This window comes from Suncus etruscus, chromosome 15 (genome assembly GCF_024139225.1).
Source record: "Suncus etruscus isolate mSunEtr1 chromosome 15, mSunEtr1.pri.cur, whole genome shotgun sequence".
In the NCBI taxonomy this organism is placed as follows: Eukaryota; Metazoa; Chordata; class Mammalia; order Eulipotyphla; family Soricidae; genus Suncus; species Suncus etruscus.
In genome coordinates, this window is record NC_064862.1 from 23,961,254 (window position 1) to 23,977,095 (window position 15,842).

The 15,842-nt window shown below is 49.8% G+C and overlaps 1 protein-coding gene across 1 annotated transcript; it reads right to left on the reverse strand.

Moving 5' to 3' along the window:
* Positions 1-61: 61 nt before the first annotated feature.
* Positions 62-13,134, reverse strand: RFC5 (replication factor C subunit 5). The gene is made up of 11 exons (XM_049788840.1): positions 13,007-13,134; positions 9,158-9,222; positions 8,529-8,665; positions 7,346-7,425; positions 6,143-6,216; positions 3,760-3,919; positions 2,777-2,858; positions 2,221-2,350; positions 1,836-1,913; positions 788-842; positions 62-185 (listed from the first exon to the last, which is right to left on the reverse strand). Exons 1-11 carry the CDS (start codon positions 13,042-13,044, stop codon positions 89-91), a joined length of 996 nt encoding a protein of 331 aa, XP_049644797.1. The 5' UTR covers positions 13,045-13,134; the 3' UTR covers positions 62-88.
* Positions 13,135-15,842: the final 2,708 nt, after the last annotated feature.

Sequence of the window (15,842 nt, forward strand, 5' to 3'; positions counted from 1 at the left end):
AGACGAAGGCTGGGTTCCCTCACGGGGGGCAGCAGCACACCCCATAACGGGCCCTTCTCTGCGCTGCAATCGAGTCCCCGCCTCTAGGCTAGGCATCTGTAACTATCAAGTCTCTGGTGACCTGGAAGGCTGCAATGAGGGAACTCAGCTGTATCTTCTCGCTGGTGCCCACGGAGAGCCTGTACCTGAGGGACAGGAAGACCAAGGAAGGGTCAGCATGGGCGAGGATGGGCACCTACCTGGGTAAGTCACAATCTCTGCTTTTCAGCCCCTTCAGGGCGCAAATTCAAACTGGGACAGGAAAACAAACAACTCTATAAAGTTACTGGGTTTTCATATTTTGGTTTTTGGGTCACACCCGGTGGCTCGTCAGGGGTTCCTCCTGGCTCTGCGCTCAGGGGGGGGGGGGGACGGGGGGACACGACTATAAGGGATGCCGGGAATTGAACCCGGGATCTGTCCAAGTCGGCTGCGTATAAAGCACAGTCTACCACTGTGCTACCACTCTAGCACCCAATATGATTTTGTGTGCCAGAATGCCTTTCTGACAGCCGGCTAGATGGTCATCCCTGAGCACCCTTGGGTCTGTCCAGGTTCTCGGCCAAGTTTGCTGTCCTTCCTATCTGCTCTTTTCCTCCCTCTTTCCTTCACAGTCTTAACAGGGTAACACCACCTCAGACAAGGCAGTAATGTCCAGGAATGATGGGGTCAGGAAGGGGTGAACCCAAGAAACAAGACAGTAGGGAGGGAGAAGGAGGGACAGAGTCCAGCGGGGAGAGACACTTACTCGATGTCTGCCATCTGGGTCAGCAGATGTATGCGAACTGATGGTGGGAAGTCCACTGGGGAGAAAGAACCTGGAATGAGTGAACCCAAGCAAACCCCTCTCCAGCCCCCAATCCAGGGGCCAGAGCAATGATAGTGCTGTGATGGGAGAGCACTTGATTTGCACATAGCTGACCCAGGTTCCATCCCTGGCATTCCATATGGTCCTCTACGCCCCTACCAGGAGTGACTCCTGAGCACTGCTGGGTGTCGCCCAGAAAAACAAAACAAAACCAAAAACCCACATCCGGCAGATTCCAGAGATAAGCAGAACACAGACGGACCCTAACAGCCCAGCAGTCCGCTCCTAACAGCACTAGCCAGGCACCCCCAAGTTCTTTGGATATTAAGGTTTTGGACCCACTCCTAGCTCTGTGGCCAAGAATCACTCCTGGTGGGGCTCCAGGGACCATACGAGGTGCTGGGGATTAAACCCAATCTGGGTATGTGCAAAAGGTCTTCCTTGCTCTCTCAGGCCTTGGGAACAAAGGTTTGTTTTTTGTTTTTTTTTTTTTAATTTTTGTTTTTTTGGGCCACATCCAGTGACGCTCAGGGGTTACTCCTGGCTATAAGCTCAGAAATGGCTCCTGGTTTGGGGGGCCATATGGGACATCAGGAATCGAACTGAGATCTGTCCTGGATCTGCCACGTGAGAAGCAAATGCCCTACCGCTGCGCTTTTGCTCCCGACCCATTGTTTTATTTTGTTTTTGGGTCACACTTGGTGGCGTCCAGGGGTTACTCCTGGCTCTGCGCTCAGAAATTGCTCCTGACAGCCACAGGGAACCATTTGGGATGCCAGAATTCGAACCACCATCCGTCCTGGTTCGGCTGCGTGCAAGGCAAATGCCCTACCTCTGTGCTATCACTCCAGCCCATGGGAACAAAGTTTTAAATAAATAGTAAGACAACGCTGACAGCAAGGCCAGTGGGTACTTCATTCCTGTTCGCTGCATCAGAAATAAAACCCCAGAGTGGGCCAGGCCAGGCCGCCTCCTCTATGGCCATTACCTCTGTGCACAAACAAGTGGATCTCGGTGAGGATATCGTGCAGGGCCAGGCCCTTCAGTGTCTTCAGCGCCATGATTTCTGCATACCCAGTCAAGGCAGAGGGAACAAGAAAATGAATGGGTGACCCTGCTGCAGGCAGCCCTGTTCTCGTTAGGTCCCCCGCTTGACCCAACCCTTCCAGTGCTCCAAATTTAATCTTCAATAAGGGTTTTTAGAAGGCAAGTGTTGTGGTGGTGGTGGGGGCAGACAAGATCTCCATGGTGGCCAAGTCCCTTCAATGTCACCCCTCCCTCCCCTCCCAGGCCACCCTCTCCTCAGTTTTAGGCCACAATCCTGGGGAGCCATGAGGGCATCCGAGACACCTCCGTGCCCCACAGAAGGATACTCCTGTAGGCCGTGGTGAAGTCCAAGTTAAGCATCCAGTCCAGGATGTTTGCGATGTCGGATTTTAGCGGGTGTCCCGTGCAGGTGTAGACAGTCTCCTCGGTTACCTTCTCGAAGGCCATGTGCGTGCTCTGCGCAGAGGGCATGAGGGGCCGTAAGGCAATGTGAAGGGTGAGCCCAGTGGGTGATCCACTCAGATACTGGAGCATCTCCATTAGCATTTCCACTAACATTTGGGGGGGGAGGCACACCTTGCAGCACTCAGGGGTTACTCCTGGTTCTGTGCTCAGAAATGGCTTCTAGCAGGCTCGGGGAACCATATGGGATGGCAGGGATTGAACCCGGGTCTGTCCCAGGTTGGCCACGAGCAAGGCAGGATGGCTGTGTGTGAGGCCAGAGCTTTAAATCCTTCCCCTCTGTACCAGCTCTCGGGCCCTGCAAACTGTCCTTTCAATGGCCCAAACCGCAGAGGTGGGTGGAGGGCAGGCAGTGCCCAAGGCCAGCAGTGCCCACCTGGCCGAACAGTGCCTGGAGATGGTGCGAGCAGCCGGACATACCTGCAGAATGTTCAGTGCCCGCCGCATGTCCCCGCTGGAGAGGGTCACCAGAGCCTTCATCCCGTCCTCACTCACGTCCACTCTGGGGGGGAAGGTCAGAAGGGGTCAGAATGGTGGGTTTGGAGCAAAAGATCAACTCGGTCTCTTCATGAATATATGCTCACTGACCACCAGTCTGCAAGGCCCAAAAAAGGGCAAGACAGACTTTGTGGAGGCTGGAGCGAGAGTATGGCAGAAAGAGTGCTGGCCTTACACATAGCTAGCCTGGGTCCAATGCCTGCCACCCCATCTGGTCCTCTGAGCATCCCGTCAGGAGTAATCATTGTGTGCAGAGCCAGGAGGAACCCTTGAGCATGTCCAGCATAGGCACCCAAAACAAAACAAAATAAAACAAAACAAAAAACTCTGGGCCGGAGCAATAGTACAGCCGGTAGGGTGTTTGCCTTACATGCGGCAGACCCAGGTTTGATTCCCGACATCCCATATGATCCTCCAAATCTTCCAGGAGTGATTCCTGAGTGCCGCTGGGTGTGGCCCCAAAACCAAAATACAATCAAATAAAGGCCCTATGATGGATTCAGTGGCCCCTGAAGAATGAGGGGCCAGAAATGGTGCAGGCTCGGAGATGATAAAAGGAAAGAGGAAAAGGCAGAATTAGCAGGTCTCTTGGCTTGGAAAGATGCAGGCTACAGGCTGCATTTCCTGGGAGAGCCTCACCTTAGAAGCCCCAAAAGCCTACACACCCGTGTAGGGGCAATCCCTGCTCTGGAGAACAGCTGCCCCCTCGTCCAGCCTATGAGCCACCTTCTTCCCAGCAAGCAGCTCCTGCTGGCACGGGGACTGGTTTCAGATCACCAGGACCAGAATGGCTCAAACCTGCCCTCCTTGGGCTCAGCGAGACTTGGCAGCTTGTTTCCAGTGCCCAGAAGAGCAGGAGGGTCCGGGAGGGCTCAGGGAAGGAGGAAGCGCACCACAGTACTCACTTCTCTTCCCTGATGACGTGTTCCAGGCGGGGGACCATGAGCTCGGGGCTCAGCGGGCCGAAGCGGAACCGCGTGCATCGGGATTGTAGCGCTGGGATGATCTTGGACAGGTAGTTACAGATAAGGCAGAAGCGGGTGTTTTCCGTGAACTTCTCGATCACTGGCCGGGGGAAGAGGAGCACTGGATGTCAAGGCCCCCCGAAGGGCCATGTGCGGGCGCCCAACAGAGCGGGAGGTTTGGAGCGGGCTGAGTCACAGAAGCTGCCACTGGGATGACCCCCACAGCTCCCCAAGCTGCTGAGGCTTCTCTGTCTCTCTGCCTGGCTGCTCCTGCTGGTTCCCCCCACCCTCAACAGAAAGTTCACTCCTGGCAGGCAGTCAGGGACTGCTCACCCCACCTTCCTCTGGCTGTGGAGGGGTGGCTTCCTGTGGCCCCCCTGGAAGCCTGAGAGCATTTGAGGGTGCATTGACTTCGATTCTGACTGTTGTGCAGGAATTGGCCCAGCGAGCGAGCTGCTCAGAAGAGCAAGACGCCCAAGGATGGGCCACCAGAGCAGCTAGACCTCAGGCCCTCGTCTGACTTGGGGGTTTCCTCCCACCCTCAGCCCCAACTCCTAAAGATTCCTTTCCTCTCCCAGGGTCTTTTGTTTGTTTGTTTTGGCAGCCATACCCCACCCAGTAACCAGGGGTTACTCCTGGCTCTTGAGCTCATCCATCACTCCTGGGAACTATATGAGATGCCAGGAATCGAACCTGGGTCTGTCCCGGGTCAGCCACATGCAAGGCAAAAGCTCTACCACTGTGCTATTATTGTAGCCCCTTCTCCTAAGGTCTTTTTATTCATTCATGTATTTGGGGGCCTCAAAGCAGCACTCAGATGAGGCCATTCCCAGCGACCCTTAGCCAGCTGGTATTAGAATCTGGTAATGCCCAGGGCCTCTGTACCATATGGTGCTGGGGATCTAACTAGGGTCAGCCGCGTGCTAACCCTCATGCTACCTCAGAAACTTCCCAGAGACCAAGGTGCTGTTCGTTTATTTTTTTTAAGAATTTTATTTATTTCCTTATTTTTATTTTGGGGGCCAAACCCAGCAGTGCTCAGGGGTTACTCCTGGCTCTGTGCTCAGACATCTCTCCTGGCAGGCTTGGACCCTATGTGTCTATCCCAGGTTGGCCACGTGCAAGGCAAACACCTTAGCACTGTGCCATCACTCCAGCCCCTAAGGTGGACTTTTTTCAAAATGGATGCCACCAGACAATATAGAGGTCAGAGAACTCGCACAGGGGTTAAGGGAATAGCCTGACATGTGGAAGACCCTGGTCTGATCTCGAGCATTCCCAGGTTCCCCAAGCACTGCTGGTAGTGACCCCTAAGCACAAAGCGAGGGCAGCTGCAACCGTGGCCAGGTAGGGTCCCCCAGGCCCAAAAAAGTAATAAAAATCAAGACACAGGGTAGGGCTGGGAGATGCTTCATAGGTGGGAGCCCCAAGTTCAGTTCCTGGAACTGAGGGACCAATCTTGTAAGATTAACCACCACCAGGCATGGCTCAGAACCTTCAGGAAAGAAGGAGGAATAAGAAAACCCTGCAAGTCTCTGTCTCTATCATGCCCCATGCGGTGTGAGCACCAGGGGTTATTTTCCAGCCAAGGCCAGCGCTGAGGCTGGCAGAGTTGAGGGACAAAGAAGCCTATGCCAGGACTCGGACTCCTGACAGGAACAGACCCCATGAAAGGAAGAGGAGCAGTGTGTGGCCACATGAAAGAGCCAATGGGCCCATGTTCCCCCATGGAGAGAGGACGTCTCGGTTAGCACAGGGGGTGACCTGGACACAGTGGGGTTCCCTTTTTGGGTCTCTGGGCCAGATGAAGCACACAGCACCCTCTGGCCTCAGCCAAGACACACACACACACACACACACACACACACACACACACACACACACACACACACACACACAGCTGTTGGTGATAGACAGACATACACACAGACACACACACAGATAGAAAGGCAGACATACACATAGACACACAGACACACCCTTTCCAGCCATGTTCAACTAGTAGCCTGGTGATAGAAAGACAGACAGACGGGCCCGGAGAGATAGCACAGCGGAGTTAGCCTTGCAAGCAGCCGATCCAGGACCAAAGGTGGTTGGTTCGAATCCCGGTGTCCCATATGGTCCCCCGTGCCTGCCAGGAGCTATTTCTGAGCAGACAGCCAGGAGTAAACCCTGAGTACCGCCGGGTGTGACCCAAAAACCAAAAAAAAAAAAAAAAAAGACAGACAGACACATATATACACATACACACACACAAAGACAGACAGATAGACACAATACACACACATTTCTCCCACGCTCAGCCAGCAGCCCTGGTGCTTACCTCTGCGCAAGGCATTCTGGGCATCCTGTGTCATGGCGTCAGCTTCATCCAGAATCACCAGTTTAAAGCCTTTTCTGGGAGAAGACAGATAGCACATGAGATTTTCCTATCAGTCTCACAGACCCAAGCCCAAGTGTTCCCTTCCTCCAGGCCCTCTATCCTGCACCCTGCCCCCGCCTCTCCTGCCTTCTGAAACCAACTCCCTCCCTCATCCCTGTCATCTGCCAGTTGTGGGCCGGCTAATCACATGACCAAGTGCATCCCGGGGAAGGTGATAATGTAAACTGAATGCCAATTTTATACTCCCCTTGTAACTTTTTTCCCCCTTTGGCCACACCCAGATGTGGTGCCCAGGGTTTACTCCTGGCAGTGCTCAGGAGACCATATGGGGTGGCAGTGATGAAGTTTAGGTCAGCCGTGTGCAAGACAAGCTATACTACCTCTGTACTATCTCTCCAGTGCCACAATTCAGGACCAATTTTGCCAAAATCTAAAGCAAGTGTTTTTTTTTTTTTTTTTTTTTTTTTTTGGTTTTTGGGCCACACCCGGCGGTACTCAGGGGTTACTCCTGGCTGTCTGCTCAGAAATAGCTCCTGGCAGGCACAGGGGACCATATGGGACACCAGGATTCCAACCAACCACCTTTGGTCCTGGATCAGCTGCTTGCAAGGCAAACGCTGCTATGCTATCTCTCTGGGCCCTAAAGCAAGTGTTTTTGCTTTGCCAAAATCATTGGCTTGCTTTCTTTTTGAGGAGAGGGGCCGGTAATATGTGGAGGTGTTCACGGTTTACTCCTGGCTCTGCACTCAGGGATCACTCCTGGCAGGCCTTGGGGGACCATATAGGGTACCAGGGATTGGACTCAAGTTGGCCACATGCAAGACAAGCGCCCTACATGCTGTATTATTGCTGCAGCATATCGCAAAAATGATTTTATTTATTTTTGGTTATTGGGCCACTCAGGGGTTCCCTAGGGGAATGATGGAGATCAACCCCGAGTCCATTTTGGGTCAGCCACATGTGAGACAAACGTCCTACTGCTGTGCTATTTCTCTGGCCCCAAATGATTTTTTTTTTTAAAAAGTTTTACAAACCAGCAAAGGAAACTAGTGTTGGAGGGAGGGGGAAAAGGAGAATTAAATTAAGCTGCATCATCTCACCAGTGCAAAATCTCTAGAGAAACAGATTACGCAGAGTCCTTACTTAAATATGGTCCTTGTGCTGGCAAAGCTCAGGATGGGGCCCCGGACGATATCAATTCCTCGGTCATCAGAAGCATTGAGCTGAGTTTGGAAGAAAGAAGCCACAGTCAGAGTTGGTGCACTTGCTCTCGGAGCTGCTGTCACCTTCATTCCTTTCAGGCCACTCAGCGAACTGAGGAGTCCCTGGGTCTGACAGCGGGTTGTCACTAAAGTGGCATTGCCACTGAAGCAGGAGGATGACGTTCACCTCAGTTCTGGCTCTGAGATAGCCAGCACTTCTTCGACCCACTTCCCGGCCCATCCCCAGTCCATGCTGACCCCAAGGCAGGGCTGGGCATTCTGGAGCCCAGCTAGGGTTCCTACTGACCAGCCACAAACTGGCACCCAAGGGCGAAGGAGCTCAGAGCCAATGGGGGCTCAGCCTCCTGATGGCCAGGGATGGGCCACCAGAAAGTGCCTGGGTTAGATAGAGCTGGGAACAGCGATGAGAAACACCCAAACCTATGCAGGCCTCCAGCCAACACCAACCCAGACCAGGGTGGGATGGAAATATTTGGGGTCCGTTCCTTTGCTTGCCAGAGCAACTGGCTTGCTTTATTTATTTATTTTTATTTAGGGGGTCTATACCTAGAGGTGGTCAGGACTATGTACTGGCTCTGCTGCTCTCAGGGATCCCTCCTAGCTCTGAGGACCCTATGGGATGCTGGGGATTGAACCCAGGTCAGGAGTCTACAAGATGAGTGCCCTACCCTCTAGGCCCAGGCTTTTTTTTTTTTTTTTTTGGGTCACACACAGCATTCTCAGGGGTTATTCCTGGCTCTGCACTCAGAAATCACTCCTGGCAGCTTGGGGGACCATATGGAATGCTGGGAATCGAAACAGAGTCCATTCCAGGTCAGCTGCGTGCAAGGCAAATGCTCTACCACTGAGCTATTTCTGTCCCCAAAGCGAGTGACTTTTATCAAACAGAGACAGGGCTCAGAGCAGACTGTATGCTTGGCACATGCGAGACCCCGAGTTGGATTCCTGCACCCATACTCCCTGACACCACTACGTGTGTCCTGGCGGCCCTCTGACCTCCCCACATTCCTGGATGTGACCCCCGACTAAAACAAGCACCAGCAAGGTAAAAAAATAAGAGGGGACTAGCATCCCCCCTGCAGGGTAAAAATAGTCCGTTTTACCTCTAAAACCATGGAGCCGAATTCCTTCTCTTTGTACAGCTGCTTGGCACAGGCAAGGATGGTGGACGTCTTCCCGGTGCCCGGGGGCCCGTAGAGCAGCAGATGCGGCAGGCGGTCCTCGCTGATGAATTTCTGAACTGAACGTTGGCAGAGAAAGAGAGAGAGAAAAGGCGATAGTTTCAGGAAGCTGCCACGTCTCCACAGCAAGCACTGACCCTTCGTTTGGGGTCCAGACCCTGTGTCTGACTTGCAGGCAAATGTGGAAATGAAAACCCGCAGCTCCTGGGTCTTAAGAGACATGTTCCACCAGAATCAATTTAACTCAGCAGAGAACCACATCAGCAAAAAAAAAAAAAAAAAAAAAAAAAAAAAAAAAACCACACCAGGAGGGCCGGAAAGATGCACAGCAGCAAGGTGTTTGCCTTGCAGGCAGCCAACCCAGGTAGGCCCTGGGTTCGATCCTCAGCATCACATACGGTCCTCTGAGCCTGCCAAGAGTGATTTCTGAGCACAGAGTCAGGAGGAACTCTTGAATACTGCTGGGTGTGGCCAAAAAATCAATTTAAAAAAATCTCTGAAAAAAAAAAAAAAAAAACATCCCAGCCAGCCTGGGGACAGGATACACTTACTTGTACTCAGAATGTCCTGATGAGAAATGAGATCATTCAGTGTCTGTGGCCGGTATTTCTCAACCCTGAAAGACAGCGAGGGAGGGCACTGGGTTGTGTGCAGAAATCCTTCTGCATCACCAAAAGCAGAAGTGAAACAAAAGCTTCAAGACTTGGCACGTAGGTTAGAGGTTCTTAATCCTGGCCATGATGTCCAGAGTGATAGTTAAGTACAGCGGGGAGGGCCCTTGTCTTGCATGAAGCCCACCCAAGTTCGATCCCTAGCATCCCATAGAACCTCCCAAGCACTGCAAGGAATGATTCCTGAGTGCAGAGCCAGGAGTCATCCCTGAGCACCACCAGTTGTGGGCCAAAATACAAAATAAAATTATATGTTGGATTAACCAGGTTCCACCATATTCAGTATATGCTTATATATGCTTGTTATTCATTGGTCAGAAGCAACCATCCTTGTTTTTGTTTTTGTTTTTTTTTTTTGGTGTGTATGTGGCGGGAGGGGTTCTTTTTGGGCTACCCAGTGGTGCTCAAGGGTTACTCCTGGCTCTGCACTCAGAAATCATACCTGGCAAGCTCAGGTAACCATATGAAATGCTGGGAATCAAACCCAGGTCTATCCCAGGTCAGCCATGCACAAGGCTAACGCCCTACCACTGTGAGATCTCTCTGGCCCCTGGAAGCATCCTTTGGATGAGTGCCTTAGACCACCCTGTTTTCCACCCCAGGGTGTGGTCTGGCTCTTCCTAATAAAAACCCCTGGTCTTAGGAAAAAGCTCTCTCGAGTTTCCGGCTTTCCACTACTGAGCTATCTGCTTCTCAGGAGCAGAAGGCTTTTGTATGAGAGTTCTTGAAACTATTTTATCCCCTTAATCATATGTGGATTATTTCCTATGTTGGCTCTTGCTTCCAGACTTGCATCCCTCCTATTCCCTGGGATTGGGGCATGAGACTTCTGTTACCCCTGGCACCTGAACAGGGGCACAGGACTCAGGGACCCAAGAAGACCCCCAAAAATGATGAGTGCATTGACCCTCTGGTGGATAATCACCATCATGGCCTCCTTGAACTGAACTGAGTGTGCAGTGCCCGTCACTGGAACATCAGTGCACATGGCCCCCTATTCGAATGTGGCTGAGACCCCTTCAGGTGGAATAGAAACAGGAAGTGAAAAGGAGACAGCTAAAAACTCTGAGCAGCATCCCAGAGGCCGAAGCCGCTGGCTTTCTTCTACCAAAGGTACTTTCGGCCAATGAGTAACAAGCATATATCGAATAGGATGGAACCCCTTTAATCCAACATGGGTGTGAGGTCATCCCATACACCGTACCTCCAACCCCAGGGGAACAGGTCTGAAGAAACAGGGAAGTGGCAAAGAAATATTAAGCCAAGTTAGGAGAGAGCCATGGAGCCTGTCTGCTTTTTGCCCTGACAACTCTCAGCCTCCTTCCTTCAAAAGCTAGAACTGCCTTTCTTTATTAAACCAATATCCAACACACCATGAAGGGGGGAAGGTCAAAGGAGAGAGCAAATTATACAAAAATAAGTGACAAATTGAACTCAGAAGCCACCACCCAACCAGAGCTGTGCTCAGAAGTAGACTAACCTGGAAACATCTTTGAATGGCAGATGGCAGACACATGGGACTCATGCTACAGGGTTTTCTTCTCTGTGCATAAACACCCAAACCCCACTGAATGCCCGTAAGAACGGTTGCTCAAGGACAAAGGAGGGAGAACCAAAGAATTGGAGGGCTGTGCCAGGGAACTATGCCTTCCATGTAGTTAGCGCGATGCATCCATCATGTATCATGCTTGATGCATTATTATTATATTATTATTTTGGGTTTTTTGGGGGGTTACACCTGGCGGCGCTCAGGGGCAACTCCTGGCTCTGCACTCAGAAATCACTCCTGGGGGGCCAGAGAGATAGCACAGCCAGGAGCAATTTCTGAGTGGAGAGCCAAGAGTAACCCCTGAGCACGGCTAGGTAAAAACAAAACAAAACAAAGAAATCGCTCCAGGCAGGCATGAAGACCGTTAGGATGCTGGGAATCAAAACCACTGGTCTGTCCTGGATCAGCAGTATGCAAGGCAAACGCCCTATCACTGTGCTATCTCTCTGGCCCCGCATTATTTTCCTTTTAAGCTACCATAAAGTCTTCTGAACTGGTCCTTAACCAAAATCAGGTCAAAGCCCATCGAAGTCTTTAAAGTGTTTGAGGGATGGGCTGAGGAAGGTTTGTAGTATGCAGTGATAGTACAGGCATTTGTCACGCATGTGGTCGCTCAGTACCATAAGCACTACCAAGAGTGATTCAAAAGTAAATATGAAGAGCATTTCCTGGGAGAAAGATAGTGTAAAGGGCAAGTTCTGAATCCACTTGGGAAAGAGGTGAGGGGGTGTCCAACTTGAAGGCCTGTTTTCTAGGTATTTATTTGGTTTGGGGCCACATCCAGCTGTGCTCAGGATTTATTCTGCTTTGCGCTCAGAGGATACTCCTGGTGGGACCTCAGGGAGTGATATGGGGTGCCAAGGATGCAACCAGCATCTGAAGGGGTCTAAGGAAAGAGCCTAGTACACTGTATAGTCTCTGTTTCTGACCCTGGGGCCTTGGTAAAATAGCTACCCACCTTCCACCCAAGTTCTACTCCACATCAAAATTGCAATAAGGTACGTGCCAATGAAACAGAAAGCTTTCGAACTTTATGATCACTATCATGATTCCGAATGTGCCCAACAACTGCGAAGAAGATTGCTGGAAGGAGAAAAAGCATCTTGGCATCAAGGTGGAGACACTGTGCCCTGGCGGAGGGCATGATACTATCCTACCAGCTTCACTAATGTCAAAAATATAGAAACTGGGGGGCTGGAGAGATAGCATGGAGGTATAGCATCTGCTCTGTATGCAGAAGGATGGTGGTTTGAATCCCGGCACCCCATATGGTCCTCCGAGTCTCCCAGGAGTGATTTCTGCGCATAGAGCCAGGAGTAACCCAAGTGCTGCCGGGTGACCCGAAAACCAAATATATGTATAATAAACCGTTAAAATAAAAAGAGGAAGGTGTTGGGGTCCAAGCAGATAACCTGACCGGCGCTGAGAGTTGAAGACCACCTCTGATAATGTAAAATGCAAAAGAGAGTTTAATCATCTATAGCTGGGCCCCCCCAGCTTTTTGTCATGAGACAAAAGGCCCTGCATGAAACCAACACGCCACTTCCATAGGGTCAATAGGCCCTATGCTTAGCAGGACAAGCATTTCATTGGTTAATAGTTTAACTTCTACAGGTTCTCACATCTCCCAGTCCCAACTCCTGCCTCCTCCCACCTCCCTTATCTTGCACTCTTAGTAAAAAAAAAAAAAAAAAACCAGAACATCCTTTTATGACAAGGAGGGAGGCCTGGACCCCTCTAGAATGCAAACTGACATCTCATGTTCTCAGAATTCGGCCTGGGAAGGTGAGGGGGAGCAGTCTCTGGGCAGGGGTGAGCCAACTTTCAAGCTGCTACATATAGGCCTGTTGCTCACCCTAGCTTCAGGGTCTGGGGGTCCACCAGAGGGGCCAGAGCGATTGCAACTAGCGTTTGCCTTGCACGTGGGTGACCCCAGTTCGATCCCTGGCATATACTATGATCCCTGGAACCTGCCAGGAGCAATTTCTGAATGCAGAGGCCCTGAGCATCACACATTGGGTGTGGCCCGAAAAGACCCCAAAACACCCAAATATAAAATAAAATAAGAAGAGGGAAAGTTTGGACAAGAAAGACCCTCTTGTGCAAGTCCCAAGGCGCGGGTTCGAACCCCACCCCAGGCTCGAACCCGTGTTTCCCACTCCAGCCGGGCCTCCGCCTACCAGGGCAGGTTCCTGAGCTTGGCCCCCGTGAGCTCCATGGCGGGGAGACAGTAGAGTCGGGGTCTGCCCGTACACCCCGAAAGCCGCAAGAAGCAGCAGCCGGGATCAGAAGCAACCGCGGGGCCACAGCAGCCCTAGAGGATTCGCGCGCAAACCCAACTCTCGCGAGATCAGGCCGCCCGCTTCCGGCTTCCGCTCTGGGCCACGCCCCCAGTTGCGGTTGCTAAAGCGCCGTTGCTAGGGAGGGAGCCTGTTGCTAGGCAACGTGAGGATGCGCCAGTTGCTACGCAACGGGAGGTGGCGCCGGCAGCCAATCACGAGCCGGCGCGGCGCTTCTGGCCGGCAGCGGCGCCTCCTGGGCGGGGATGCGCCTGCAGTGCCGGAACCAGCGCTTGGCCCTGAGACTTGTGGCTTTTTTGTTTGTTTGTTTTTTCTTTACAGTTTTTTTCTTCTAAAAATGCATTGGTGGTTTTTTATGTTTTTGGTGACTTTTTAAAAATTTTTTTAAAAAATTAGAAAATATTTATTTTTAAGCACCATGATTGCTTTTTGGTTTTTGTTTTAGTTTTTTTTCTTTACTAATTTTTTATTCTAAAAACGCATTGGTGGCTTTTCTGTTTTGGGTCGCTTTTTTTTAATTTTCTTTTAAATAATTAGAAACATTTTATTTTTAAGCACCATGATTGCTTTTTGGCTTTGGTTTTTGTTTATTTTTCTTTACTGATTTGTTTTTGTTTTTCGAGCCACACCCGTTTGATTCTCAGGGGTTACTCCTGGCTAAGCGCTCAGAAATTGCCCCTGGCTTGGGGGGACCATATAGGACTTCAGGGGATCGAATCTCGGTCCTTCCTTGGCTAGCGCTTGCAAGGCAGGCACCTTCCCTCTAGCACCACCTCGCCGGCCCCTCTTTACTGAATTTTTATTCTAAAAATGTATCGGCGGCTTTTTCTGTTTTGGGTGGCTTTTTTTTTTTAATAATTAGAAAAAACTATTTTTACGCACCATGATTGCTTTTTGGGTTTTGGTTTTGTTGTTGGTGGTGGGTTTTTTTTTAATGTAGACCTATTTGTTTATTTTTGCTTTCAGTTTCTTGGCTAGTGATATTTCTTCCTTGAAGATGCTTTTTTTTAAAAATTATCTTTATTTAAACACCGTGATTACAAATATGATTGTAGTTGTATGATTACAGTCATGTAAAGAACACCCTTCACCAGTGCAACATTCCCACCACCAATTTCCCAGATCTCCCTCCTCCCCACCCCACCCACACCTGTACTCGAGACAGGCTTTCTACTTCCCTCATTCATTCACATTGTTTTGATAGTTTTCAGTGTAGTTATTTCTCTAACTGCACTCATCACTCTATGTGGTGAGCTTCAAGTCATGAGCTTCATGTCATTGTTTTGGGGCCACACCCGACAGCACTCAGGGGTTTCTCCTGGCTCTACACACATGTTTGTAATCATGGTACTTAAGTAAAGATATTACTAAAAAAAATTAATACATAAACCATGAAATTTGTAAGGCCAAAAGAAAATAATAAAATATAGACTCTAGTGGTCAGGGATAAACAAACAAACAAACAAAAAAAGAAATAGCTTTGTTATTTTGTTCTTGGGTCACACCCGGCAGCACTCAGGTGTTCCTCCTGGTTCTACAAACATGTTTGTGATCATGATGTTAAATAAAGATATTAGGGCCCGGAGAGATAGCACAGTGGCATTTGCCTTGCAAGCAGCTGATCCAGGACCAGAGGTGGTTGGTTCGAATCCCAGTGTCCCATATGGTCCCCTGTGCCTGCCAGGAGCTATTTCTGAGCAGACAGCCAGGAGTAACCCCTGAGCAATGCCGGGTGTGGCCCAAAAACAAAAATAAACAACAACAACAACAAAAAAGATATTATTTAAAAAATAAATACATAAAACATGACATTTGTAAGGCAAAAAAATAATAAAATATAAACTCTAGTGGTCAGAAATTTTAAAAAATTGCTTGGGGGGGGGGGGCCATACCGGCAGCGCTCAGGGGTTTCTTATGGTTCTGTGCTCAGAAATCATCGCTGGCAGGCTCAGGGAACTATATGGGATGCCCGGAATTAAATCACGGTCTGTCCTATTTTGGTCACTTGCAAGGCAAACACCTACTGCTGTGCAATCTCTCCGGCCCCTCATGACTCGTTTTTAACACACCAGGGTCCTAAGGCCGGGACTCCTCCCAACACACACACACACACACACACACACACACACACACACACACACACACACACACACACACATCTCCAAAGCTGAAGTGGTGGCGCAAGTGGTAGGGTATTTGCCTTGCACCCCTGGGCATCACCGGGTGTGGCCCAAAGAAACAAAACCATGAAAGAAAGAAAGAAAAAGAGAGAGAGAGAAAGGAAGGAAGGGAGGGAGGAGAGAGAGAGAGAAAGAAAGAAAGAAAGAAAGAAAGAAGAAAGAAAGAAGAGAAAGAAAGAAAGAAAGAAAGAAAGAAAGAAAGAAAGAAAGAAAAGAAAGAAAAGAAAGAAAGAAAGAAAAGAAAAAAGAAGAAAAGAAAGAAAGAACGAAAGAAAGAAAGAAAGAAAGAAAGAAAGAAAGAAAGAAAGAAAGAAAGAAGGATGGAAAGAAAAAAGAAAGAAAAGAAAAAAGAAAGAAGAAAGAAAGAAAGAAGAAAGAAAGAAAAGAAAGAAAGAAAGAAAGAAAGAAAGAAAGAAAGAAGAAAGAAGAAAGAAAGAAGAGAAGAAAGAAAGAAAGAAAGAAAGAAAGAAAAGAAAGAAAGAAAGAAAGAAAGAAAGAAAAGAAAGAAAGAGAAAAAGAAAGAAAGAGAAAGAAAG